The sequence below is a fragment of the Schistocerca serialis genome, chromosome 1 (genome assembly GCF_023864345.2).
Source record: "Schistocerca serialis cubense isolate TAMUIC-IGC-003099 chromosome 1, iqSchSeri2.2, whole genome shotgun sequence".
Lineage (NCBI taxonomy): Eukaryota > Metazoa > Arthropoda > Insecta > Orthoptera > Acrididae > Schistocerca > Schistocerca serialis.
The window spans coordinates 1,032,711,345-1,032,738,705 of NC_064638.1; the positions used below are offsets into that span (position 1 = coordinate 1,032,711,345).

Here is a 27,361-nt window from a genome sequence, read left to right on the forward strand (position 1 = left end):
ACAGTACACATATTCACTAATGGAATTTTTCATAAATACAGAAGTGATTTCTGGCGTTCCCCAAGGCAGTGTTATAGGCCCTTTGCTGTTCCTTATCTACATAAACTATTTGGGAGACAATCTGAGCAGCCGTCGTCGGTTGTTTGCAGATGACGGTGTCGTTTATCGACTAATGAAGTCATAAACTGAGTTTATGGCGTACACTATTAAGATAAGTAGTGGTTTTGACTTTGTACATATGTACTGTTTGTGTTTTCCTTTTCTTTTTCGTTTATAAATGTATAGCTATGGTGTTCTTTTAATCATTGACAAAGGCCTTCTTAGGCACTCGTGGGTTTTATTGTTGTTCTGAAGAAGGTGTAGTTATCTAGGCCGAAACCTGGGTTAACACTAAGTGTTTTTTTCGAAATCGAGGCGGGTTTTTAGTTTTTTAATATATTAACCAACGATTGCTGACGCGCTGCGATGTCGAGGGTTCTTAAATCCGGTAAAATACCAAATCTACGACTTCGCTGCGGCCGGAAAAAAATCCTGCAAGAACGTGACCAACGACGACTGAAGAGAATCGTTCAACGTAATAGAAGTGAAACCCTTCCACAAATTGCTGCAGATTTCAATGCTGGGCCACCAAGAAGTGTCAGCATGCGAACCATTCAACGAAATGTCATCGATATGGGCTTTCGAAGGCGAACGCCCACTCGTGTACCCTTGATGATTGCACGACACAAAGCTTTACGCCTCACCTGGGCCCATCAACATCGACATTGTGCTGTTGATGACTGGAAACATGTTGCCTGGTCGGACGAGTCTCGTTTCAAATTGTGTCGAGCGCATCGACATGTACAGGTATGGAGGCAAGCTCATGAATTCATGGACCCTGCATGTCACCAGGGGGCTGTTCAATGTGGTGGAGGCTCTGTAATAGTGTGGGGGGAGAGCAGTTGGAGTGAAATCGGACCCCTGATACGTCTAGATACGACTCAGATAGGTGATACGTACGTAAGCATCCTCTCTGATCACCTGCATCCATTCATGTCCATCGCGCATTCCGACGGGCTTGGACAATTCCAGCAGGACAATACGACACCCCACATATCCTGAATTGGTACACAGTAGCTTCAGGAGCACTCTTCTGAGTTTAAACACTTCCGCTGGCCGCCAAATACCCCAGACACGAATATTACTGAGCATATCTGAGATGTCTCGCAACATGCTATTCGGAAGAGATCTACACCCCCTCGTACTCTTACGGATTTACAGACAGCCCTGCAGGATTCATGGTGTCACTTCCCTCCAGCACTACTTAAGATATTAGTGGAGTCCATGCCACGTCGTGTTGCGGCACTTCTGTGCGCTCGCGGGGGCCCCGCAAGATATTAGGCAGGTGTACCAGTTTCTTTAGCTCTGCAGTGTAACTGTATCTTTGTTTCCCTGTTCATAAGAACTAGGAGGGCTGTTGTTGGTCTTTGTTCTTCTTAGCCAAATGCACAATCAGATCAAAAGGACCCGGACACCCCTATGTAATGCTAAATTGACCATTAGGTGACAAGCCAGGATAAAAACGGGTGAGGGGAGTATTGTGTTGCCAGCAGAGAAGCAGTAAGAGCAGAATGTGTCCATCAGGAGAGCTCAGTGACTGAGAACGTAGACTAGTTCACTGTACGTCACTTGAGTAACAAATCGATCAGGGACATTTCAGTCTTTCTAAAGCTGTTCAGGTCGATTGTTGATGTTCTGACTGTGAGGCGCAAAAGTGAAGCTACAATCACAGTTAAATCACGACCAGGCAGACAACACCTTCCGGCGGACAGAGATCGTATAGAGCATCGCAGAGTGTGACCGTGAAAAATCGCATGCAATCACGGAATGAATCACCCGTGACTTCCTAAGTGCTACCAGCAGCCCAGCTAGCACAGTGACTGTACATAGAGAGTTAAACGGGGTACTATGGTTTGGGTTTGGCAGATGCCTGTAAAACGTCACCTACTATCATGTAATGCGCCAACAGTCAAGTATACAGGGTGTTACAAAAGGTACGGCCAAACTTTCAGGAAACATTCCTCACACACAAAGAAAGAAAATATGTTGTGTGGACATGTGTCCGGAAACGCTTACTTTCCATGTTAGAGCTCATTTTATTACTTCTCTTCAAATCACATTAATCATGGAATGGAAACACACAGCAACAGAACGTACCAGCGTGACTTCAAACACTTTGTTACAGGAAATGTTCAAAATGTCCTCCGTTAGCGAGGATACATGCATCCACCCTCCGTCGCATGGAATCCCTGATGCGCTGATCTAGCCCTGGAGAATGGCGTATTGTATCACAGCCATCCACAATGCGAGCACGAAGAGTCTCTACATTTGGTACCGGGGTTGCGTAGACAAGAGCTTTCAAATTCCCCCATAAATGATAGTCAAGAGGGTTGAGGTCAGGAGAGCGTGGAGGCCATGGAACTGGTCCGCCTCTACTAATCCATCAGTCACCGAATCTGTTGTTGAGAAGCGTACGAACACTTCGAGTGAAATGTGCAGGAGCTCTATCGTGCATGAACCACATGTTGTGTCGTACTTGTAAAGGCACATGTTCTAGCAGCACAGGTAGAGTATCCCGTATTAAATCGTGATAACGTGCTCCATTGAGCGTAAGTGGAAGAACATGGGGCCCAATGAAGACATCACCAACAATGCCTGCCCAAACGTTCACAGAAAATCTGTGTTGATGACGTGATTGCACAATTGCGTGCGGATTCTCGGCAGCCCACACATGTTGATTGTGAAAATTTACAATTTGATCACGTTGGAATGACGAAACTAAAATGAGTTCTAACATGGAAATTAAGCGTTTCCGGACACATGTCCACGTAACATCTTTTCTTTATTTGTGTGTGAGGAATGTTTCCTGAAAGTTTGGCCGTACCTTTTTGTAACACCCTGTAGAGAAGGTGATGTTACGGCATGGGGTGTTTTTCCTAGTTAGTGTGTGGTCCTCTTATTGCACTTAGGAAAACACTAAATGCGGAAGAATATGAACACATTTTACCGCATTGTCTACTGATTACAGTAGATGAATAGTCCAGAGACGAATATCGTACAACGCACCCTGCTGTAAAGCAGCATCTGTGAAGCAATGATTTGTGGATAGCAACATTCCCGAAATTGACTCGCCTGCTCAAAGTCCCTACATGAATCCTATGGAACACCTCTGGGATGAGTTAGAACGCCGACCTCGCTCCAGACCCCACCGTACAACATCACTAGCTTCTCCTCTGGTTTCAGCTCTTGAGGAAGAACGGGGTGTCATTCCTCCACAGACATTCAGGTACTACATTAAAAGTGCCCACAGCAGAGTTCAAGCAGTCAGAAAGGCGAAGGATGAACACGCCCAATATCAATGTTCTGTGTCATGTACCTGGATACTTCTGAACAGATAAGAGCATCCCGGCTGGAAGTGGGGATGAAGGGTTGCGATTGGAAATACTTGGAAAATGGGGGGGGGGGGGGGGGGGGCGAGAGGGGTGATTTCCAGTTCCAGCATGTACCTCTTAACCAGGGAAAACCTACAGGAAACCTTGGTTGCAACAGTGGGACCGGATCTACTTTTAACGTACTTCTGATATAATGTCGTACATTGTAGTTGAAAAAATTAATTTCTTTGTATATTTACGTATGTGTGAGTGCATACGTTTGTGCGTTACGATATACTTCACTCCAACTCATGAGATACGGGCGCGTTATTGTAGGCTTTTTTCTTTGCAGTAAAAAATATCTCATTGGTGTTCCAAAATGCAATTACGGGAGCTCTGGTCCTGTACCAGCCGCGTCGGAAGCCAAGAAATATGTTGAAGCATCTACCTATGGAATTTTTCTCTGAAAAGAAAAGCAAAAGATGACTGCAGAAAGGTTCTGTGTACTTTTAAGTATCTGGCCAAGATATGTGAAATGTCCAGAGCGTTCTAAGCGACTTTGTTCAGACTTACAAGCACATCACTTCGCTCAGTGTCTTGGCACTACAATCTGTGAATGTTTTAGCTTGTCCTCATTTTTAAGTGGCCACAATCTACATATGTAATGCTCCTAATAGATATTTGTCCAGTTTGGACAGTTGGGAATGTGGGTCTCACGGGAAGCGTGTAAGGGATAAGTCCCTGGAATCGTGCTATTCATCTGTGTCCTCGGTGGTTCAGACGGATAGAGCGTCTGCCATGTAAGCAGGAGATCCCCGGTTCGAGTCCCGGTCGGGGCACACATTTTCAGCTGTCACCATCGAGGTATATCAACAACACCTGTCGGCAGCTGAGGGTTTCAATTAATTATCATTTATTCTAGAGGAGCTGCACTGTCATCAATGATATCTGTTCTTTCAGGAACAGTTACTATCTTCATACATATCTAGACGTATCAGGGGTCCCATATCACTCCAACTGCTCACGCCCCTCACCATTACAGAGCCTCCACCAGCTTGAACAGTACCCCTGCTAACATGCAGGGTCCATGGATACTGAGGTTATCTCCATATCCGTACACGTCCATGCGCTCGATACAATTTGAAACGAGACTCGTCTGGCCAGGCAACATGTGGAAAGTCATCGACAGTCCAACGCCGGTGCTGACGGGCCCAGGCGAGGCGTAAAGCTTTGTGTCGTGCAGTCAACAAGGGTACACGAATGGGCCTTCGGCTCCGAAAACCCACATCGATGACGTCTCGTTGAATGGTTCGCACGCTGACACTTTTTGATGGCCCAGCACTGAAATCTGCAGCAATTCGCGGAAGCGTTGCGCTTTCGTCACGTTGAACGTTTCTCTTCAGTCGTCGTTGGACCCGGTCTTGCAGAATCCTTTTCCGTCCGCAGCGATGTCGGAGGTTTGTTGTTTTATCGGATTCCTGATATTCACGGTACTCTCGTGAAATGGCAGTAAGGTAAAGTCCACGCTTCATCGCTGCCTCGGAGATGCCGTGTCCCATCGCTCGTTCGCCGACTGTAACACCACATTCAAACTCATTTTAATCTTGATAACCTGCCATTGTAGCAACAGTACCAGATCTAACAACTGCGCTAAGCACTTTTTGTCTTATATAGGCATTTCGGACCGCAGCGCCGCATTCTGCCTGTTTATGCATCTCTATATTTGAATACGCAGTCTGTACCAGTTTCCTTGGTGCCTCAGTGTATACGCACACGCGACAGTTGTCAACACGACACAGCTATACACTTGACACTTCGTACTTGAAGCATGTCGGAGGAAGGCAAACACTCCACTATGGCCTTGCCTAGAATGGCGATGGAGGGTTCTTACATCTGCTCCCCTACTCTCACAGGCAGCGTATTGAACGACTCTGAGTGACAGCTATCCATATTCGTGGTTTTACATTTCCTGTGCTGAGAAATAACGTCAATATGATTGTGAACTTAGTCGTTCTATGAACCATTACACATACTAGATTATACGTATCATTATAATAGTACCTCTCAGAAGCCAAACCGCCTAACTCCATTTTTTATCATTTTTCTGCTTTTGGTTACGAAAATTTCACAAACACGTATATTTTCAGTATCCAAAGGTGTTTAACCTCCATTCATTAATTCTTGCACCGTAGGTGACAATAGTTTCCATGGCAACTGAACATTTCGTTGCAGCTTTCGTAGACCAAAGTGACTAACTTCAATTTTCTTGTATGTATTTTTATAGCGTTTTCTTCTTCGTATTTAACCTAAGTTTGCTATTCGTCCACCTTAATACTGATTTTACGTGTTCTTCGCACTACATGTCGAGTTAAGTATACCCCTAAATAATTATACGTAAAGCTAACGACTTCAGTTGCATATCATAAACGAAACTTTAACATATCAACTTTGTCTGTCATGATGTCAATAACGACGAATGTTTTATTTGAGTAGGGCCAGAAGGAGAAGGTTCTCGCGTCACGAGAATTAGCTACATGCTTGGAACAGCACGTAACAAACAAAGCAAAAGACCACAAGCATATTCCGTCTTATTCAGAGACTTTCACTGTCAGAATCGAAATCCAAAAGCTGTGTTAATCACGCTGAAGCTTCTGCAGAGCTCTGCAATCAAAGCGGATATTACTGATTTAAAATTATTACTCCTTGGACACAGTTATCTGCCAAATAACTCCGACTCGCGAGTAATTAAATCCAAAGTGAGAAAGACACAATACTACTTCTCACCAGAAGATTTTTACAATGCAACTCGGCACTTCAAAACAAAGAACCCCTATTCAGCATCTGAAACGAATCACAATGATTTTTTGTTTACAAAAGCTCTTGAGGGCGCCATATCAAACCAGAAGAAGACAGTCGACGACTTACCAGTACTTTGGCTTGACATTCGATGGATTCGATTGCAGACGTTTCTATTTTACGACTCTACAGTACAAGACCACAATTTATAAGATTTTCCATTCCTTATGATGAAGTTGAAGATACCTACAGCAGATAGTCAACCTGAAGGTATAAATATAAACCAAAGTGCCATATACGCTAGTATTCACCCCATCAGCAAGGATAAAGGGGGCATCTCCCGCATCCCTCCTAAGGAATATGCCTCCTGTGAATCATGATTACTGCAAAAAGACATTGGAAGTTATAGTCAAATAAAAAGTGAACTTTTTTCAATGGAAATGTGACTAACTCCTGAAGAAATACAAATGTTCAATTGTTTTCTGTTCAAGTGATTAAGAATGCTGTGTTTTCAACAAACTTTTACATCACACAAAATTATAATTGCATGGTAATATTATAATGAATAGAAATTTGAGTTTAATTGAAGCTGAATTTTCAATATGCATATAACTTTAATCTCAGTTTTCTCCGTTCTTGTTGCACTGGAGTTAGGCAATTTGGGCTCTGCCTGGCACATTATGCACGGATGGCTTAGCGTGTTGCGTCCTCGCGGTCTTTCGCGGCGGCACGTCCGACTAAAATCTTCTCGGTTTTCAAGCCGCGTCAATTCGAATAAAAATCTCGATCTTTCGATGGCCATCTCCGCCATCATCGACATCGGTTTTACTCCTGACGATGATTACGGAGATGGTCATCGAAAGATCGAGATTTTTAATCGAATTGACGCGGCTTGAAAACCGAGATTTTATTCTAGCTTGGCGTGTTTTACACACACGGAACGTATCGCTTCTTCTGTTCGCACTAAATCACGTTGATGGGGTGCTGGATACAAGGGTCGTACACAGCGCTGCAGATTCCACAACAGATGACATTGCAGTGTCATGACAACATGATTTACGCGTCTGAATGCAAAGGAAACGACACTCCTAACAACAATATGCAAACTACTTGTTACGTTTTCCTCGCGATTGGAATTACACAAGAGAATATGTGGACGATACGTCAACATACGAGTGGTACAAATGAGAGCAGTCAGGGTATCATTGTATGCCCTTGATAATTAGACATTTATCCTGTTTATGTTCCTTCTCTAGCGGGAGCAATGATGCATCCTGAGGAGTTTTCGCCATATTGTTACCATGGATTAATTCAGTATTGAAAGCATAGACGAGCTGATTCGACTTGTGAAGGTTCAAAAATGGCTCTGAACACTATGGGACTTAACACCTGAGGTCATCAGTCCCCTAGAACTTAGAACTACTTAAACCTAACTAACCTAAGGACATCATACACATCCATGCCCGAGGCAGGATTCGAACCAGCGACCGTAGCGGTCGCGCGGTTCCAGACTGAAGAGCCTGGAACCGCTCGGTCACAACGGCCGGCCACTCCTGAAGGTTTGTGTTCCCAAGCTGCTGAACCAGTGAAACCGAATTCCACTTGAATGTGTAATATCCATGTAACAAAATTCGTAATACTGTTCTTAACGTTATGTTTCCTTTCTGTTGCAGCCATCGATCATTCACAAGATCGTCATGAAGGCAATCATCAATGCGCTGCTGGAAGAAGACAGAGTGTGAGTACAGTGTTCATTTTCAAAGCTATGTGATTCGCTTGACAATAAAATAATAATTCAATACAGAATTACACGAGAGACACGTATAGGATGTATCAAAATTAACAGCTAAAAACCGAAACCGGTGAAAGTATGCGATTTCTTGTTTAGGTAGGCCATGTCTGAAACTTGAGATTAAATTTTGTACTAACAACGACAATATTTCATATTTCCCAGCGGATTTGTGTCGAGGTCCGGTGAACCGGCCAGTCTGTGCATGGTTTTTAGACGGTTTTCCATCTGCCTCGGCGAATGCGGGCTGTTTCCACTTATTCCGCCTCAGTTACACTATGTCGGCGATTGCTGCGCAAACAAGTTCTCCACGTACGCGTACACCACCATTAGTCTACCACGCAAACATAGGGGCTACACTCGTCTGGTGTGAGACGTTCCCTGGCAGGTCCGCCGGGGGCCGAACCGCACAATAACCCTGGGTTCGGTGTGGGGCGGTGGAGGGGTGAAGTGGACTGTGGTAGCCGTCATGGGGTTGTGGACCACTGCGGCTGCGGCGGGGACGGAGCCTCTCCGTCGTTTCTAGGTCCCCGGTTAACATACGATACTATACGATATTTCATATTGGAAGTCAGTGGCGGCTTGTAAGCACACATTCTTAGTATGTCCAAAATGGCTCGTTTGCGGACCCCTATTTACTTGAACATTTTTAATTGTACGTTCTAAGACAAAAAAAACTCACCACGAAGAAATTATCCGAATGGTACGGGAATCGGTAGTTGTGATGTACAGACAAACAAATGATTACAATTCCAGAAAAAATTGAATAATTTATTCAAGAGAAAGAGCTCCTCAAATTGAGCAACCCAATAACCCGTTGGCGCACCTCTGGCCCTTGTACAAGCAGTTATTCCGCTTGGCGTTGATTCACAGAGTTGTTGGATGTCCTCCTGAGGAATATCGTGCCAGATTCTGCCCAACTGACGTGTTAGATCGTCAAAATACCGAGACGGTTGGATCGCCCTCCCCACAATGCTCCAAACGTTCTCAAATAGGGAGAGATGCGGCAACCTTACTGGCCGTGGCAGGGTTTAGCAATCACGAAGATGAGCAGTAGAAACTCTCGCCATTTGCGGACAGGCATTATCTTGCTGAAATGTAAGCTCACGATGGTTCGCCATGAAGGGCAACAAAACGCGGCGTAGAATATCGTCGACGTAACGCTGTGCTGTAAGCGGGGCCCAGGGTAATAACCAAGGGGGTCATACTATGAAATGAAATGGCACCTCAGACCATCATTCCGGGTTGTCGGGGCGTAAGCGAGTGACAGTCGGGTGGTTTCCCACAGCTATCTGGAGCATCTCCAGATATGGCTTTGCTGGTCATCGTGGCTTAGTTCGAAGCGGGACTCCTCACTAAAGACAATCAATGAGATTCCAAGCCGAAGACGTCTCCAGCAATGTTGTCGGAGTTCTCCCCAACTGAGAAGGTTTGGAAGACGAGTGGTAGGGCCCTCAAACCAGCTCGGGATTTTGAAGCTAACGCGCAAATTGGACAGAATTTGGCACGATCTTTCTCAGGAGGACTTCCAACAAATCTGTCAATCAATGCCAAGCACAATAATTGCTTGCATAAGGGCCGGAGGTAGACCAAAGTGTTATTGGTTCAAATGACTCTAAGCACTATGGGACTCAATATCTGAGGTCATCAGTCCCCTAGACGTAGAACTACTTAAACCTAACTAAACTAAGGACATCACACGTCAATGCCCGAGGCAGGATTCGAACCTGCGACCGCAGCAGCAGCGCGGTCCCAGACTGAAGCGCCTAGAACCGCTCGGCCACAACGGCAGGCAAAGAGTTATTGATTTGCTCAACTTGTGAAGCTCTTTCCTCGAATAAATTATTTTATTTTTCTCAAAGTGTAGTCATTTGTTTATCTGTACATGTAAATCACATCTACCGATTTCCATCCTATTAGAATAATTCCTTCGAGGTGTGTATTTTTTCTTGGAGTATATTATCGTACACTTTCACCCATGTCGGTGGTTCTTATTCAGTATGATACCTGTATATTACGGTCCCATAGTCCACGAAGCATCTCGTCACTCACCGACGTACTCCGAGGAAGGTGCGGGATGTCACCAGACTCGCTTTCCGGAGGGCAGTGATTCCAAACCCATCCAGCCATCCAGATTTAGGTTTCCCGTGAGTACCCCGAATCATTTAAAGAAAATACTGTGGTGCTTTCGTTGAAAATGTCACAGCTGATATCCTTCCTCAAGCCGAGCTTGTGGTTCATCTCTAATGCCCCCGTCGTTAACGGAATGTTAAATCCAAATGAATTTTCTTCAATAATGGTCTTATATTAAAAGCCATCGATGTAATTCTGCTGAGAAATGTACTGGGTAGTTAGTGCAAACGCTGTTTCTCAATGGATAGGTTTTGTTATTCGTCGTTTCATTCACTATGACGGAGGAGGGGGAGCGTTGCTGATAAGTCCTCGGCTTTATAAAGAAAAAAGCTATTATCAGCTTGAAAAAAAAAATTATTTACTCAACATGTTCCCCCTTGTGCTCAACACACCTAGCCATATTTATTCCATCTTCTCAGCTTCTTCACCCCATCCAAAAAAACATCGATTGTACTACAGGCCACTCATCAGTAGCCTTTCCTCAGTGTTCCGAATTCGTCATCCCTGGAGATGTTTCTTGAGGTTTCGGAACAAGGGCGGCCACGTCAGGCGAATAGGGTGGATGTTTGAGGATTTCAAAGTGAAACTCTACCATAATTTATGATGCGTGTTGGCCGCCTTGTGAGAAGGGATTCGTTTCCTCGGCTTTCCTCGATCTTTGAAGACCAATTGTAGCTTTAAGTAGTCAATAACCAGTATTCCATCTTTATTCCAAGTGATGGACGCGAGCAACTTGTCTGCTGCTTTTTGTGTTTTGAGCTTCTTCGTACCTGGAGAACCGTTGCGTCTCCGTTCTTTGGACTGCGCACACGCATATTTCATCCATGGTAACGGAACGATCCAAAAATCCCGCAGGAACCCCGCGAAAGTTGACCAAAATATACTGTGAAGCAATCGATTGTTCAAGCTTTTGGTCTCCACTGAAACATTTCGGAAGCCATTTGGCTGAGAGCTTTCTCATCTCCAACATCTCATGAATAATATGATCCCCATGTTCTCGGTATGTTCCCAGAGAGTCTTCTATCTTTCTAGCAGTTATTATCCGACCATCCATGATCCCGTAACGAACACGTCTACGGTTTCCAGAACTGTAACTTGAATTGGCCTTCCAGAGTGCTCCTCATCTTCGGTACTAAAATGCAAAAACCCAATCCTTGATAGTGGAGTAGGAAGGGCAGTTACCACCCAATGTAACAGACAAATTTGTTTGGCCGTGTTCCTATTTAATAAAAGATACTGAGCCACGGCACGACTGTCTTGCACTGTGAATTCTCGATTTTCTTGCGCCGTGTTCACTTGAAGCCCACACAGGAAAATAAAAAGCAATGTTACTGCTGTACACTTACTGTCACATACAAAGTAAAGAACAAGTTTTAATACCAAAACATCAGAATTAATGTACGTCTATGTTAACTAGGAAAAACCCGGGACTGATCAGCAATCCCTCGTACATCACTTGTCTTGATAAGGGGTCCCGCTGCAGACGCTACATATCAGTACAAATAGGACTCTAGTGACGAAGTGAAGCACAAAAATTACAGGAATAACTATACTCAATGTACATGAAACAAGAACTGTATATATATATATATATATATATATATATATATATATATATATATATATATATATATATATACACTCCTGGAAATGGAAAAAAGAACACATTGACACCGGTGTGTCAGACCCACCATACTTGCTCCGGACACTGCGAGAGGGCTGTACAAGCAATGATCACACGCACGGCACAGCGGACACACCAGGAACCGCGGTGTTGGCCGTCGAATGGCGCTAGCTGCGCAGCATTTGTGCACCGCCGCCGTCAGTGTCAGCCAGTTTGCCGTGGCATACGGAGCTCCATCGCAGTCTTTAACACTGGTAGCATGCCGCGACAGCGTGGACGTGAACCGTATGTGCAGTTGACGGACTTTGAGCGAGGGCGTATAGTGGGCATGCGGGAGGCCGGGTGGACGTACCGCCGAATTGCTCAACACGTGGGGCGTGAGGTCTCCACAGTACATCGATGTTGTCGCCAGTGGTCGGCGGAAGGTGCACGTGCCTGTCGACCTGGGACCGGACCGCAGCGACGCACGGATGCACGCCAAGACCGTAGGATCCTACGCAGTGCCGTAGGGGACCGCACCGCCACTTCCCAGCAAACTAGGGACACTGTTGCTCCTGGGGTATCGGCGAGGACCATTCGCAACCGTCTCCATGAAGCTGGGCTACGGTCCCGCACACCGTTAGGCCGTCTTCCGCTCACGCCCCAACATCGTGCAGCCCGCCTCCAGTGGTGACGCGACAGGCGTGAATGGAGGGACGAATGGAGACGTGTCGTCTTCAGCGATGAGAGCCGCTTCTGCCTTGGTGCCAATGATGGTCGTATGCGTGTTTGGCGCCGTGCAGGTGAGCGCCACAATCAGGACTGCATACGACCGAGGCACACAGGGCCAACACCCGGCATCATGGTGTGGGGAGCGATCTCCTACACTGGCCGTACACCACTGGTGATCGTCGAGGGGACACTGAATAGTGCACGGTACATCCAAACCGTCATCGAACCCATCGTTCTACCATTCCTAGACCGGCAAGGGAACTTGCTGTTCCAACAGGACAATGCACGTCCGCATGTATCCCGTGCCACCCAACGTGCTCTAGAAGGTGTAAGTCAACTACCCTGGCCAGCAAGATCTCCGGATCTGTCCCCCATTGAGCATGTTTGGGACTGGATGAAGCGTCGTCTCACGCGGTCTGCACGTCCAGCACGAACGCTGGTCCAACTGAGGCGCCAGGTGGAAATGGCATGGCAAGCCGTTCCACAGGACTACATCCAGCATCTCTACGATCGTCTCCATGGGAGAATAGCAGCCTGCATTGCTGCGAAAGGTGGATATACACTGTACTAGTGCCGACATTGTGCATGCTCTGTTGCCTGTGTCTATGCGCCTGTGGTTCTGTCAGTGTGATCATGTGATGTATCTGACCCCAGGAATGTGTCAATAAAGTTTCCCCTTCCTGGGACAATGAATTCACGGTGTTCTTATTTCAATTTCCAGGAGTGTATATACCGATAAACATTCATTGATCGAGTTAGGCGGACCGGCGTGGCCGAGCGGTTCTAGGCGCTACAGTCTGGAACCGCGCGACCGCTGGGTCGCAGGTTCGAATCCTGCCTCGGGCATTGGTGTGTGTGATGTCCTTAGGTTAGTTAGGTTTAAGTACTTCTAAGTTCTCGGGGACTGATGACCTCAGAAGTTAAGTCCCATAGTGCTCAGAGCCATTTGAACCATTTTTTGATAGAGTTAGAAAAATACAAAATCACAGAGGGAACAGATTGTGCAAAGTGCACACAGGCCATATTTTACAGTAATCGAAAAATTTCAATGTATACATAATTCCGATGTTAGCAATTCATTCTCTCTCTCTCTCTCTCTCTCTCTCTCTCTCTCTCTCTCTCTCCCCTTTCCCTCTCCCTCTCCAGCTCTCTCTTTTTAGTAAACTAAATAATGTATAATAGTAGAAACAAGACTAGATAGACATTTTAAATGGTAAGGCAAGAGACTGTAGAAAGAGATATATGATCAAGTTTTCGCCATTACATTATTCTAATATATGTTTGTTTTATGTTTAGAAAAAGAATTTAGTTGCAAGAGATCTAGACAGATATTACAAGTGTAATTTACAGAACGATAGACAGTTAAATCTTCAATTTTCATATTGTGTCGAAGGAATTTGGCCGGCCGCTGTGGCCGAGCGGTTCTAGGCGCTGCAGTCCGGAACCACGCTGCTGCTACGGTCGCAAGTTCGCATCCTGCCCCGGGCATGGTTGTGTGTGATGTCATTAGGTTTAAGTAGTTCGAAGTCTAGGGAACTGATGGCCTCAGATGTTAAGCCCCATAGTGCTTAGAGTCATTTGAACCCTTTTCGAAGGAATTTATTGTGAAATATGACCTGCAGCTAGTTTCGCCATGTTCTGACAACATATTAAATAAATTATCAACCGTCGATTTGTGTGTGTGTGTGGGGGGGGGGGGGGGGGGGTATTTGGTTATTTGGGTACTTCATCTAGTTCTTCAGTTTTTAGTAACAATAAGAACGTTAAGACAAAATGTTTACAGCGATTATTATGGACCGAGCAAGATTGAAACAAACTTGCAATATTACAGTCACTAACTTCTTCCTTTCCTTTGATGTGATGCTATCGTTTTTCATCGTGATGTCGCAACTTTGTGAGAAATTCAGCTCGACTTCAGAAACACAAACACAGAAGCTGCATACGTGCGTTCTACTGATCGATGTTGCGAAACACAAGGTACTCGGGGCCACACAAAGTAATCGAACGCGTATCGCGGGCAAACATTTGCCTACCGTCGAAATAACAGCAGCACGTGTCTTAGCCAAATGCCAGAGTTTCGCCTCGAGTCTCTGTAGCCTGTTGTCTTCTGAGAGGACCGACCACTGAATTAACAGTGTTTAGGACGACGGTGCTTAAACGTGCACTGCATTTCCTTGGGAACACATCGTTTCCTCTACCGGCAAACATACACTCAACTAGGGAAAGAATATACTACATAAGTGCTGCCTTAGCAACAGTGATACATACATAGTGGAATTTTTTGCTATGTTGCCGTGCTTGGACAGCAGGAAAACCGTGGCCTGGTCACGTGAGTCCAGATTTCAGTTGGTAAGAGCAGATGGTATGGTTCGAAAGATTGACCCTTGTTAATTAACATGACAGAAGAAGCTGGAAATGACCGCCGTTGACATCGATGTAGCTCTGTGCTAGATTAATCAAACTGTGAGACACACATAGCATCTCTGCCTAATGGATAGCAAGAACAGCATTTTCAGTAATCTGCTGTATCTCTTCCACGGTGTGGGGATTGTTTTGGCCCATTTGCCTCTTCGATTTGCCCCAGGTAAAAATCACAGGGAGAGAGACGGCTAGGATCGAGGTGGCTAGGATATTGCACTGCCTCTACTTATTGTCTTATCCCCGGTGAACACCTCATGAACTCGTGACAATGTCGTCGAAGAAATGTGTGTTGTTGCTCCGTATTCCTGAAAATATCCATACAGTCGTTCTTCTTCTGTGAGTTGCTTCACGTATGGATTAAACAAAAGATATACCAGTTAGCTTTAACACTATGATGAAAGAGTCTTATTACGATGTGGACACCGGACACGGCGCAACAAACACCGATCCTGAGATTACGCAACGGTTCTTCAAAGTATTGATGAGTGTTTTTTGGCGCATAATGTCGCGTGTTTTATGAATTTACATACCTAGAAACACTGAACCAAGCCACATCCGAAGAAATAAAAAACAATCCAAAAGTCTTGATTCCCTTTCACTAAGAATCCACCTCAGACACATGACAGCAACCGAATGGTACATTCAAATCACGGTTTCCAACATTTTCTGTGATGATCAGTTCTCCTGTTCTTTTACTAAGATAAGCTCCGCATTAGTCTGTACACTGAGGTGACAAACTCAGGCGATAGAGATAAGCGCATATACATCTACATCTACATCTACATTTATACTCCGCAAGCCACCCAACGGTGTGTGGCGGAGGGCACTTTAGGTGCCATTGTCATTACCTCCCTTTCCTGTACCAGTCGCGTATGGTTCGCGGGAAGAACGACTGCCGGAAAGCCTCCGTGCGCGCTCGAATCTCTCTAATTTTATATTCGTGATCTCCTCGGGAGGTATACGTAGGGGGAAGCAATATATTCGATACCTCATCCAGAAACGTACCCTCTCGAAACCTGGACAGCAAGCTACACCGCAATGCAGAGCGCCTCTCTTGCAGAGTCTGCCACTTGAGTTTGCTAAACATCTCCGTGATGCTATCACGCTTACCAAATAACCCTGTGACGAAACGCGCCGCTCTTCTTTGGAACTTCTCTATCTCCTCCGTCAACCCGATCTGGTACGGATCCCACACTGATGAGCAATACTCAAATATAGGTCGAACGAGTGTTTTGTAAGCCACCTTCTTTGTTCATGGACTACATTTTCTAAGGACTCTCCCAATGAATCTCAACCTTACCAACAATTGATTTTATATGATCATTCCACTTCAGATCGTTCCGCACGCATACTCCCAGATATTTTACAGAAGTAACTGCTACCACTGTTTGTTCCCCTATCATATAATCGTACTATAAAGGCTCCTTCTTTCTATGTATTCGCAATACATTACATTTGTCTATGTTAAGGGTCAGTTGCCACTCCCTGCACCAAGTGCCTATCCGCTGCAGATCTTCATGCATTTCTCTACAATTTTCTAATGCTGCAACTTCTCTGTATACTACAGCATCATCCGCGAAAAGCCGCATGGAACGTCCGACACTATCTACTAGGTCATTTACATATGTTGTGAAAAGCAATGGTCCCATAACACTCCCCTGTGGCACGCCAGAGGTTACTTTAACGCCTGTAGACGTCTCTCCATTGAGAACAACATGCTGTGTTCTGTTTGCTAAAAACTCTTCAATCCAGCCACACAGCTGGTCTGATAAACAAATCAGGCGATAGTGCGGAACTGTACCGAACGCCTTCCGGAAGTCAAGGAAAATAGCATCTACTTGGGAGCCTGTATCTAATATTTTCTGGGTCTCATGAACAAATAAAGCGAGTTGGGTCTCACACGATCGCTGTTTCCGGAATCCATTTTGATTCCTACAGTGTAGATTCTGGGTCTCCAGAAACGACATGATACGCGAGCAAAAAACATTTTCTAAAATTCTACAACAAATCGACGTCAGAGATATAGGTTTATAGTTTTGCGCATCTGCTCGACGACCCTTCTTGAAGACTGGGACTACCTGTGCTCTTTTCCAATCATTTGGAACCTTCCGTTCCTCGAGAGACTTGCGGTACACGGCTGTTAGAAGGGGAGCAAGTTCTTTCGCGTACTCTGTGTAGAATCGAATTGGTATCCCGTCAGGTCCAGTGGACTTTGCTCTGTTGAGTGATTCCAGTTGCTTTTCTATTCCTTGGACACTTATTTCTATGTCAGCCGTTTTTTCGTTTGTGCGAGCATTTAGAGAAGGAAATGCAGTGCGGTCTTCCTCCGTGAAACAGCTTTACGCGTATTTCAGCTTTACGTGTGTCATCCTCTGTTTCAATGCCGCCATCATCCCAGAGTGTCTGGATATGCTGTTTCGAGCCACTTACTGATTTAACGTAAGACCAGAACTTCCTATAATTTTCTGTCAACTCGGTACATAGAATTTTACTTTCGAATTCACTGAACGCCTCACGCATAGCCCTCCTTACGCTAGCTTTGAGATCGTTTAGCTTCTGTTTGTCTGAGAGGTTTTGGCTGCGTTTACACTTGGAGTGAAGCTCTCTTTGTTTTCGCAGTAGTTTCCTAACTTTGTTGTTGAACCACGGTGGGTTTTTCTCGTCCCTCACAGTTTTACTCGGCACGTACCTGTCTAAAACGCATTTTACGATTGCCTTGAACTTTTTCCATAAACACTCAACATTGTCAGTGTCGGAACAATAATTTTCGTTTTGATCTGTTAGGTAGTCTGAAATCTGCCTTCTATTACTCTTGCTAAACAGATAAACCTTCCTCCATTTTTTTATATTCCTATTAACTTCCATATTCAGGGATGCTGCAACGGCCTTATGATCACTGATTCCCTGTTCTGTGCTCACAGATTGAAGTAGTGCCGCTTAACAAGGTATAAAAGGGCAGCGCGCTAAGCATGGCCTTAAATGAAACCATTTTAACAGCATTAACAGCTGTTACTCTAATTTTTATTGCATTACCTTCGTTTTGCCTAATGATTCAGTAAATGGAATAATCACAGTTAAAACATTTGTACTCATATGATTCATGTGAAAAGATTTCCGATGTAGCTATGGCTGCTCGACGGGAATTAACAGGCTTTGAACTCGGAATGGTAGTAGGAGCTAGACATATAGAACGATCCATTTCGGAAATCATTAGGCAACTCCGAGATCCGCAGTGTCAGGAGTAAGCCAAGAATACCAAATTTCAGCCATTACCTCTCACAGCGCACAACGCATTGGGCAACGGCCTTCACTTGCCGACCAAGAGCAGCGGCTTTTCCCTATTGTTGTCAGTGCTAACAGACAAGCAACACTGCGTGAAATAACTGCAGATACGTACGTGTGACTATGACGAACGTATCCTTTAGGACAGTGAGGCGATATTTGACATTAATGAGCTATGGGGGCAAGCGACCGACGTGAGTGCCTTTGCTAACTGCACGACATCGCCTGCAACGCCTTTCCTGGCCTCTGGAACGCTGCTTGGACAGCAGGAAAACAGTGGCCTGATCACTCGAGTCCAGATTTCAGTTGGTAAGAGCTGATGGTAGGGTTCGATTGTTTTACAGACCCCAGGAAGCCATGACCCAAATTTTCGACAAAACGTTGTGCAAACTGGTGGTGGCTCCGTAATGGTGTGGGCTGAGTTTACATGGAATGGACTGTACCCTCTGTCCAACTGAACTGATCACTGAATGAAAACAGTTATTTTCGGCTATTTGGAGATAATTTCAGCCGTTCATGGACTTCATATTTCCAAACAACGATGGAATTTTTATAAACGACAATACCTCATATCACTGGGCCAAAATTGTTCACCATTAGTTGGACGAACGTTCTGGACAGTTCGAGCAAAACGTTTGGCCACCCTGATCGCCATGAATCCCATCAAACGTTTATGGAACATAATCGGGAGGTCAGTTCGTTCACAAAATCCTGAAATCGTGTAAAAACCATCTCAGCTATGCATTTGCGTAAATTGGCATAAAAGTTATCGGATATACATTTTTCCATGATTTATATTGGCCGTAAATATGTAAAATCTGTCCATTTAATCCGATAAACCTCAGAGCAACGAACGGGGCGCAGAATATCGTTGACTCACCGCTGTGCTGTAAGAGTGCTGCTGATAACAACCAACAAGGTCCTGCTATGAAAAGAAATGACACCCCAGACCACCACTCCTGGTTGTCGCACGGTATGGCGACAACCGTCAGGTTTGTATCCCAACGCCACCCGTGATGTCTCCAGACACGTTTTCGAACCTGAAATTTCAATGATTGGAGAAGAACAGTCTTCAGTGAAGAGTCGCACTTCGAACTGAGCCCCGATGGACAGCAAAGACGTGTCTCGAGACGCTGCAGACAGAGGTAGGATACCAACGTAATTGCCGCTCGCTACAACCGGAAACGATAGTCTGGGGTGCCACTTCATTTCGTGCTAGGACCCCTTTGGTTGTCATTCGCATCACCCATAGAGCACAGCTGTAAGTCAACGATATTCTACGGCCCGTTTTGTTGCCCCTCATGGCAAGCCATCCTGGGCTTACATTTCAGCAAGATAAAGCCCGCCTGCACAAAACGAGAATTTCTACTGCTTGTCTTCCTGCTTGCCAAGCCCTACTTTGGCCAGTTATGGTGACGGATCTATCCCCAACTGAGAACGTTTGGAGCGTTATGGGCAGGGTTCTTCCATCAGCTCTGGATTGTGACCGAGCGAGGTGGGGCAGTGGTTAGCACACTGGACTCGCATTCGGGAGGACGACGGTTCAATCCCGCGTCCGGCCATCCTGATTTAGGTTTTCCGTGATTTCCCTAAATCGCTCCAGGCAAATGCCGGAATGGTTCCTCTAAAAGGGCACGGCCGACTTCCTTCCCTGTCCTTCCCTAATCCGATGTGACCGATGACCTCGATGTTTGGTCTCTTCCTCCAAACAACCAACCAACCATCTGGATTGTGAGGTAACGGAGCAGTCGTCGCGCCCTGAAAATATTCTAAGTTCGGGCCGAACGGCCAGCCGGGACCCGGCAACAAACACGTAGTGCCAAACGTTTGCCACACGAGAGGGGCAGCTCCAGCGTGCGGTCCATCGAGCACGTGGCTAGAAATTCCTTGGTGACACTGTGCGCCAGGAGGGCCAAAGATGGCGGACTTTGTGAAACCTTAATGGCAGACATTTCACAATTGGTATAGAAATTAATAGTAGCCAGATGAAGCATGATACCTCAAAAAGAAACATGTACATTACTATTATTTGCACGATGATTCTGATGGTGTAATCAGCTTTTCAATATCGTTATTAATTTAAAGTTTAGTATCTGATGGTAAATTATACAAGTAATACCCAGAAACGAATTTCCAAAATATAAACGCTACATCCGATTTTGTCGATCGCCATGTCTTTAGAAAGCTATCAGTCTAAACCTAAATTGGTATGAATTACAGGCATGTAACTTGAATAATACATGAGTTATTAGAGGTCAAAGTGGCCGATTACTATCGATCGCGTCAGGCTGTAAGTACTCCACAGTTAAACGAAAAATGCTTATAAATATCTTTATTCATCTACGTCTTTGTTTATATCCGATATATACTATTCATGGAGAAATTGGTTAAATATTTACTGTGTTTTAGAAAGCACGGAGACATTAGGCTACTGGCCTACTTTTTGTTCTATTCCTTTGATATATGTTTATTTAATTTGTTTATGTATTTAATAATGTGTGTTAGAGCGTGTTTATGGTCCAGCAGTAGGAATGTTTTTTCTTTAATTTCAAGTTATTTAAATGTAACTCCAGTATTTAGTATGTGTTTAAATACGTTTGTGAGTGTAAGTTGGCTTGGAGACATAGAGGGAGCGCTCTAGCCAATCACAGCGCTCGTTAATGGTGAGACTGTATGGAAGTGGGGGAGAAGGATCGTTTCGAGAGAGGACGGGGCAGTTGTAGGGGAAGAGCAGTGCTGGGCGGGACAGCACAGGACACGGGAAGTGCTGGACACGACGTCGTGACGGACGCAGAGTCGGCGGAAAGACGTGGACAGTGGAGCAGTTTGCGCATGGTTGCAGAGGATAGAAATATTTCGGAGTGCCAAACTGTGCTCGTGTGTGATTTCCATGGCTTCTGAAGTGAAGATTTAGTATGCGTTCAGAAGTGAATATCTCGCGAGCTATGTTGCTGTTCATAACTAATTACGTGAAGTAGGAATCTACTGTTTCCCTGTTATTCAACTTTTATTTTATTTAATTGCTGGACCGTCGAGACCAATAAGTGTTTTGCAGAAATATACCACATTCTCAAAAGTACTTCTACTATCGTACTCGTCATTTAAAGTCGTTAAGATAGTTCCTGCAGATTTTATTTAATTGTAATCTTCCATTTATAAATTTATATGTTACATTAATAATTCGCAATTGCCAAGTGATAGAAACCTTCCACCATTCGATTCATGTGTTAATTCTTATCGTATACTGAAGACTCAGCAGTATTTGGCCTGTAATGCGGCAACTACGTATCCCAGCCCCTAGACAACGAAACCAGCCAAAATTTTTAATATTCCAACGCTGAGTAGGGGGGTACGTAGTTGAGGGCCACCTCATTTCATTCATTTTCAATTTGAAAGCCCGCAGGATTTTGACGATCTAATTCTCTAGTTGGACAGAATTTGGCATGATGTCTCTCAGAAGTACATAAAACAACTGTTTCAATCAATACCAAGCCGAATAACTGCTTTCATAAGAGCCAGAGGTAGCCTAACGCTTTACTGACTCCCTTATTTTATGAAGCTCTTCCTCTTGAACAAGTCATCCATTTTTTCTGGAATTGTAATCATTTGTTCGTGTGTACATGTACATCACTTCAAGCGACTTCCTACGCATTTGGGTAATTCCTTTGTGAAGTGTCCTCTTTTTTGACTTACAATTAGACTGTATATAGTGGAAAAAGCGTTGTGATTTCAGGAAACAACAGAAAATATAATTCAGGATGGCATGAGTGGAGTTTTAGGAGCATTGCGCTACCAACTGCAACAATTCTGCACGCCTCGCGAAACGACTCAAAACTACAGTTTGTCACAAATTTCTTTCGCAAAATTACGCAGTGACTCTACCACGATTCTCGTCGATCAACCATCTTCTTCAGCATAAGAAAATTTTGTCTAAGATACAGAAGGAAACTTATTGAAGGAGAATGAAAAAATGTTAGATTAAGTTAAAACTCAATAGAAAAGAAAATCTTGAAACATTTTGGTCCATAATTGACAGAAACCTTAAAAGATAACAAAAACAGTAATACTGCGACATACCATCAACAATAAGTGACACTAAAGTTAACTGCAACTGCTTGTTTACTCTATAGTGCACAATATCTCTTCTACCTTACACGGACACTTCCCCACGGGACTGGCAACCAATTCTTTGCGATAATTTTGATATTTGCAAAATCTGAAGTCACTTAAAACGTTAGCGATCTACATACACTTAATAGAGTACGATGTAAGTGTTGGCCTCTGGCAGTTGGGCATTGTACACTGTTGTTGTTGTTGTTGTTGTTGTTGTGGTCTTCAGTCCAGAGACTGGTTTGATGCAGCTCTCCATGCTACTCTATCCTGTGCAATCTTCTTCATCTCCCAGTACCTACTGCAACCTACATCCTTCTGAATCTGCTTAGTGTACTCATCTCTTTGTCTCCCTCTACTATTTTTACCCCACACGCTGCCCTCCAATACTAAATGGGTGATCCCTTGATGCCTCAGAACATGTCCCACCAACCGATCCCTTGTTCTAAGTAAGGTGTGCCACAAATTTCTCTTCTCCCTAATTCTAATCAATACCTCCTCATTAGTTATGTGATCTACCCATCTAATCAGCATTCTTCTGTAGCACCACATTTCGAAAGCTTCTATTCTCTTCTTGTCCAAACTATTTATTGTCCACCATTGTACACTATATGTCGTTTAATATTGAACATTTGTAAAATAAATTGCATTTTAAATTATGATCTTGAGGTTGAAGCTCTTTCTTCCGTGTTTGCTTTAACAATACATATGTTTTGGATGGGGTCCGCCTTTACCAAAACACAATTTTGTTTTTTATCCCAAACATGTTTCACTGCAGTTGCAGCATCATAAGTGGGCTTTTGCTTTATGGCTTTCTACCACATGATGTGGTTTTCCTTATGTATTATGTTTTTTACAGTGACTGTTTTCTTTCACAGTGTGTCTAACTGTTTTCTTTCATAGTTTGTCAAACTGCGAAAGAAAACAGTCACTGTAAAAACGTAATAAATCAGGAAAACCACACTATGTGATAAAAATCCATAAAATAAAAGCCCACTGATGATGCTGCAACTGTAGCGAAACATGTTTGGGATAAAAAACAAAATTGTGCTTTGCATTTTAAATTATTTGTTTGAAGAAAACTAGTATTGTCATAGCCACCAGATGGCAGACCCACCACGTTCAGTCATTTTTTTACAACCACCACTAAACAATATACCATTTCTCTCTCTCACCCCCCCCCCCTCTACCCCGCACACACATATGTATACATGACTTGGTTTGAATGCTTATTAGTTGGCAAAGCTGACTGAAGACTTCAGCACTGTGGTAGCACCGTCGTGCGTCGTGTTTACGAACGAGATAGGCAGTAACAGCGCACTCACCAGTACTCTTACAAGTACAGCGCTATTACACGCTACACTCCTATGCGCCAACGCCATGCATAGCATCACAATTAAACACTGACCGACACTTTTGGTAGACAATACTGCTCGCACACTATCACCGTGGTAGAACGCATTCACAGCGTAATATGTTTAGCACTTCACGTTAAGTGATGAGGTTTCTTGTTTCGGTAAGTTCTAAAACAAATATGCATGTTTTGAAACTATGTTGTTTCAGTCACATATGATGCTTTTTTGATTCTGGCGCCTTTTAAAACCAAATCCCATGGTTGAAACAATTTTATCTAAGAATTTTGAAGTTCAGTTTTGTCCAATAAGAATTGTTAAGCAGGGCTGTTGCATAGCATATGTATTCGTTACTGGGTAAGAGGTATCACTGCCAGTACTGCCCAAAATCTCTTTCCGCCGTCAGCTTTCCTGAAATCGCAATGTCATCGGTGTTTTTTCCTGCAGTTACAGCACAATAAAATTCCAGAATTGAATTGGCCTACCCAGAGTCCCAACCTGAAGCCAGTGGAACACCTCTGAGATGAACTTGAGAACGTCGAATTCGATGCAGACCTCAGCGTCCAGCATTACCTTTTCTCGTTTCGGTTCCTCCAAAGAGATTCAGACACCTCATGAGAAGTGTGTCCAGCAGAGTTCTAGCCGTCATAACGGCGAAAGGTGGATAGCGTATACTGTTGTTGTTGTTGTTGTGGTCTTCAGTCCAGAGACTGGTTTGATGCAGCTCTCCATGCTACTCTATCCTGTGCAAGCTTCTTCATCTCCCAGTACTTACTTCAACCTACACCATTCTGAATCTGCTTAGTGTATTCATCTCTTGGTCTCCCTCTACGATTTTTACCCTCCACTCTGCCCTCCAATACTAAATTTGTGATCCCTTGATGCCTCAGAATATGTCCTATCAACCGGTCCCTTCTTCTTGTCAAGTTGTGCCACAAACTCCTCTTCTCCCCAATTCTATTCAATACCTCCTCATTAGTTATGTGATCTACCCATCTAATCTTCAGCATTCTTCTGTAGCACCACATTTCGAAAGCTTCTATTCTCTTCTTGTCTAAACTATTTATCGTCCATGTTTCACTCCCATACATGGCTACACTCCATACAAATACTTTCAGAAACGACTTCCTGACACTTAAATCTATACTCGATGTTAACAAATTTCTCTTCTTCAGAAACGCTTTTCTTGCCATTTCCAGTCTACATTTTATATCCTCTCTGCTTCGACCATCATCAGTTATTTTGCTCCCCAAATAGCAAAACTCCTTTACTACTTTAAGTGTCTCATTTCCTAACCTAATTCCCTCAGCATCACCCGACTTAATTCGACTACATTCCATTATCCTCGTTTTGCTTTTGTTGATGTTCATTTTATATCCCCCTTCCAAGACACTGTCCATTCCGTTCAACTACTCTTCCAAGTCCTTTGCTGTCTTTTTTGACAGAATTACAAAGTCATCGGCGAACCTCAAAGTTTTTATTTCTTCTCCATGGATTTTAATACCTACTCCGAATTTTTATTTTGTTTCCTTCACTGCTTGCTCAATATACAGATTGAATAACATCTGGGAGAGGCTACAACCCTGTCTCACTCCCTTCCCAACCACTGCTTCCCTTTCGTGTCCCTCGACTCTTATAACTGTCATCTGGTTTCTGTACAAATTGTAAATAGCCTTTCGCTCCCTGTATTTTACCACTGCCACCTTCAGAATATGAAACGGAGTATTCCAGTCAACATTAACAAAAGCTTTCTCTAAGTCTACAAATGCTAGAAACGTAGGTTTGCCTTTCCTTAATCTAGCTTCTAATGTAAGTCGTAAAGTCAGTATTGCCTGACTTGTTCCAATATTTCTGCGGAATCCAAACTGATAATCCCCGAGGTCGGCTGCTTCCAGTTTTTCCATTCGTCTGTAAACAATTCGCGTTAGTATTTTGCAACTGTGACTTATTAAACTGATAGTTCGGTAATTTTCACATCTGTCAACACCTGCTTTCTTTGGGATTGGAATTATTATGTTCTTCTTGCAGTCTGAGGGTATTTTGCCTGTCTCGTACATTTTGTTCACCAGATGGTAGAGTTTTGTCAGGACTGGCTCTCCTTAAGTACGTTAATAGTTCTAATGGAATGTTGTCTACTCCCGGGGCCTTGTTTCGATTCAGGTGTATCAGTGCTCTGTCAAACGCTTCACGCAGTATCGTATCTCCCATTTCATCTTCATCTACATCATCTTCCATTTCCATAATGTTGTCCTCAAGTACATCGCCCTTGTATAGACACTCTATACACCTTCCACCTTTCTGCTTTCCCTTCTTTGCATAGAACTGGGTTTCCATCTGAGCTGCCGGCCGGAGTGGCCGTGCGACTCTAGGCGCTACAGTCTGGAGCCGAGAGACCGCTCCGGTCGCAGGTTCGAATCCTGCCTCGGGCATGGATGTGGGTAGTGTCCTTAGGTTAGTTAGGTTTAATTAGTTCTAAGTTCTAGGCGACTAATGACCTCAGAAGTTAAGTCGCATAGTGCTCAGAGCCATTTGAACCATTTGAACCATCTGAGCTCTTGATATTCATACAAGTGGCTCTCTTTTCTCCAAAGGTCTCTTTAATTTTCTTGTAGGCAGTATCTCTCTTACCCCTAATGAGATAAGCCTCTACATCCTTACATTTGTCCTCTAGCCATCCCTGCTTAGCCAATTTTCACTTCCTGTCGATCTCATTTTTGAGACGTTTGTATTCCATTTTGCCTGCCTCATTTACTGAATTTTTATGTTTTCTCCTTTCATCAATTAAATTCAATATTTCTTCTGTTACCCAAGGATTTCTACTAGCCCTCGTCTTTTTACCTACTTGATCCTCTGCTGCCTTCACTACTTCATCCCTCAGAGCTACCCAATCTTCTTCTACTGTAATTCTTTCCCCCATTCCTATCAATTGTTCCTTTATGCTCTCCCTGAAACTCTGTACAACCTCTGGTTTAGTCAGTTTATCCAGGTCCCATCTCCTTAAATTCCCACCTTTTTGCAGTTTCTTCAGTTTTAGTCCACAGTCCATAACCAATAGATTGTGGTCAGAGTCCACATCTGCCCCTGGACATGTCTTACAATTTAAAACCTGGTTCCTAAATCTCTGTCTTACCATTATATAATCTATCTGATACCTTCTAGTATCTCCAGGATTCTTCCATGTATACAACTTTCTTTTTTGATTCTTGAACCAAGTGTTAGCTATGATTAAGTTATGCTCTGTGCAAAATTCTACCAGACAGCTTCCTCTTTCATTTCTTACCCCCAATCCATATTCACCTACTGTGTTTCCTTCTCTCTCTTTTCCTACTCTCGAATTCCAGTCACCCATGACTGTTTAATTTTCGTCTCCCTTCACTACCTGAATAATTTCTTTTATCTCATCATACATTTCATCAATTTCTTCATCATCTGCAGAGTTAGTTGGCATATAAACTTGTACTAATGTAGTAGGCATGGGCTTCGTGTCTATCTTGGTCACAATATTGCGCTCACTATGCTGTTTGTAGTAGCTTACCCGCACTCCTATTTTTTTATTCATTATTAAACCTATTCCTGCATTACCCCTATTTGATTTTGTATTTATAACCCTGTATTCATCTGACCAAAAGTCTTGTTCCTCCTGCCACCGAACTTCACTAATTCCCACTATATCTAACTTTAACCTATCCATTTCCCTTTTTAAATTTTCTAACCTACCTGCCCGATTAAGGGA

General features: G+C 43.9%; 1 protein-coding gene across 1 annotated transcript in view; it reads left to right on the forward strand.

The window, feature by feature from the left end:
• The window catches only part of LOC126458793 (probable E3 ubiquitin-protein ligase HECTD2), a 344,272-nt gene that overhangs the window by 207,335 nt on the left and 109,576 nt on the right, over nt 1-27,361 (forward strand). Inside the window, exon 5 of the mRNA XM_050095818.1 lies at nt 7,880-7,944. Coding sequence (XP_049951775.1) covers nt 7,880-7,944 — 65 coding nt within the window. The remainder of the gene's footprint in view (nt 1-7,879; nt 7,945-27,361) is intronic.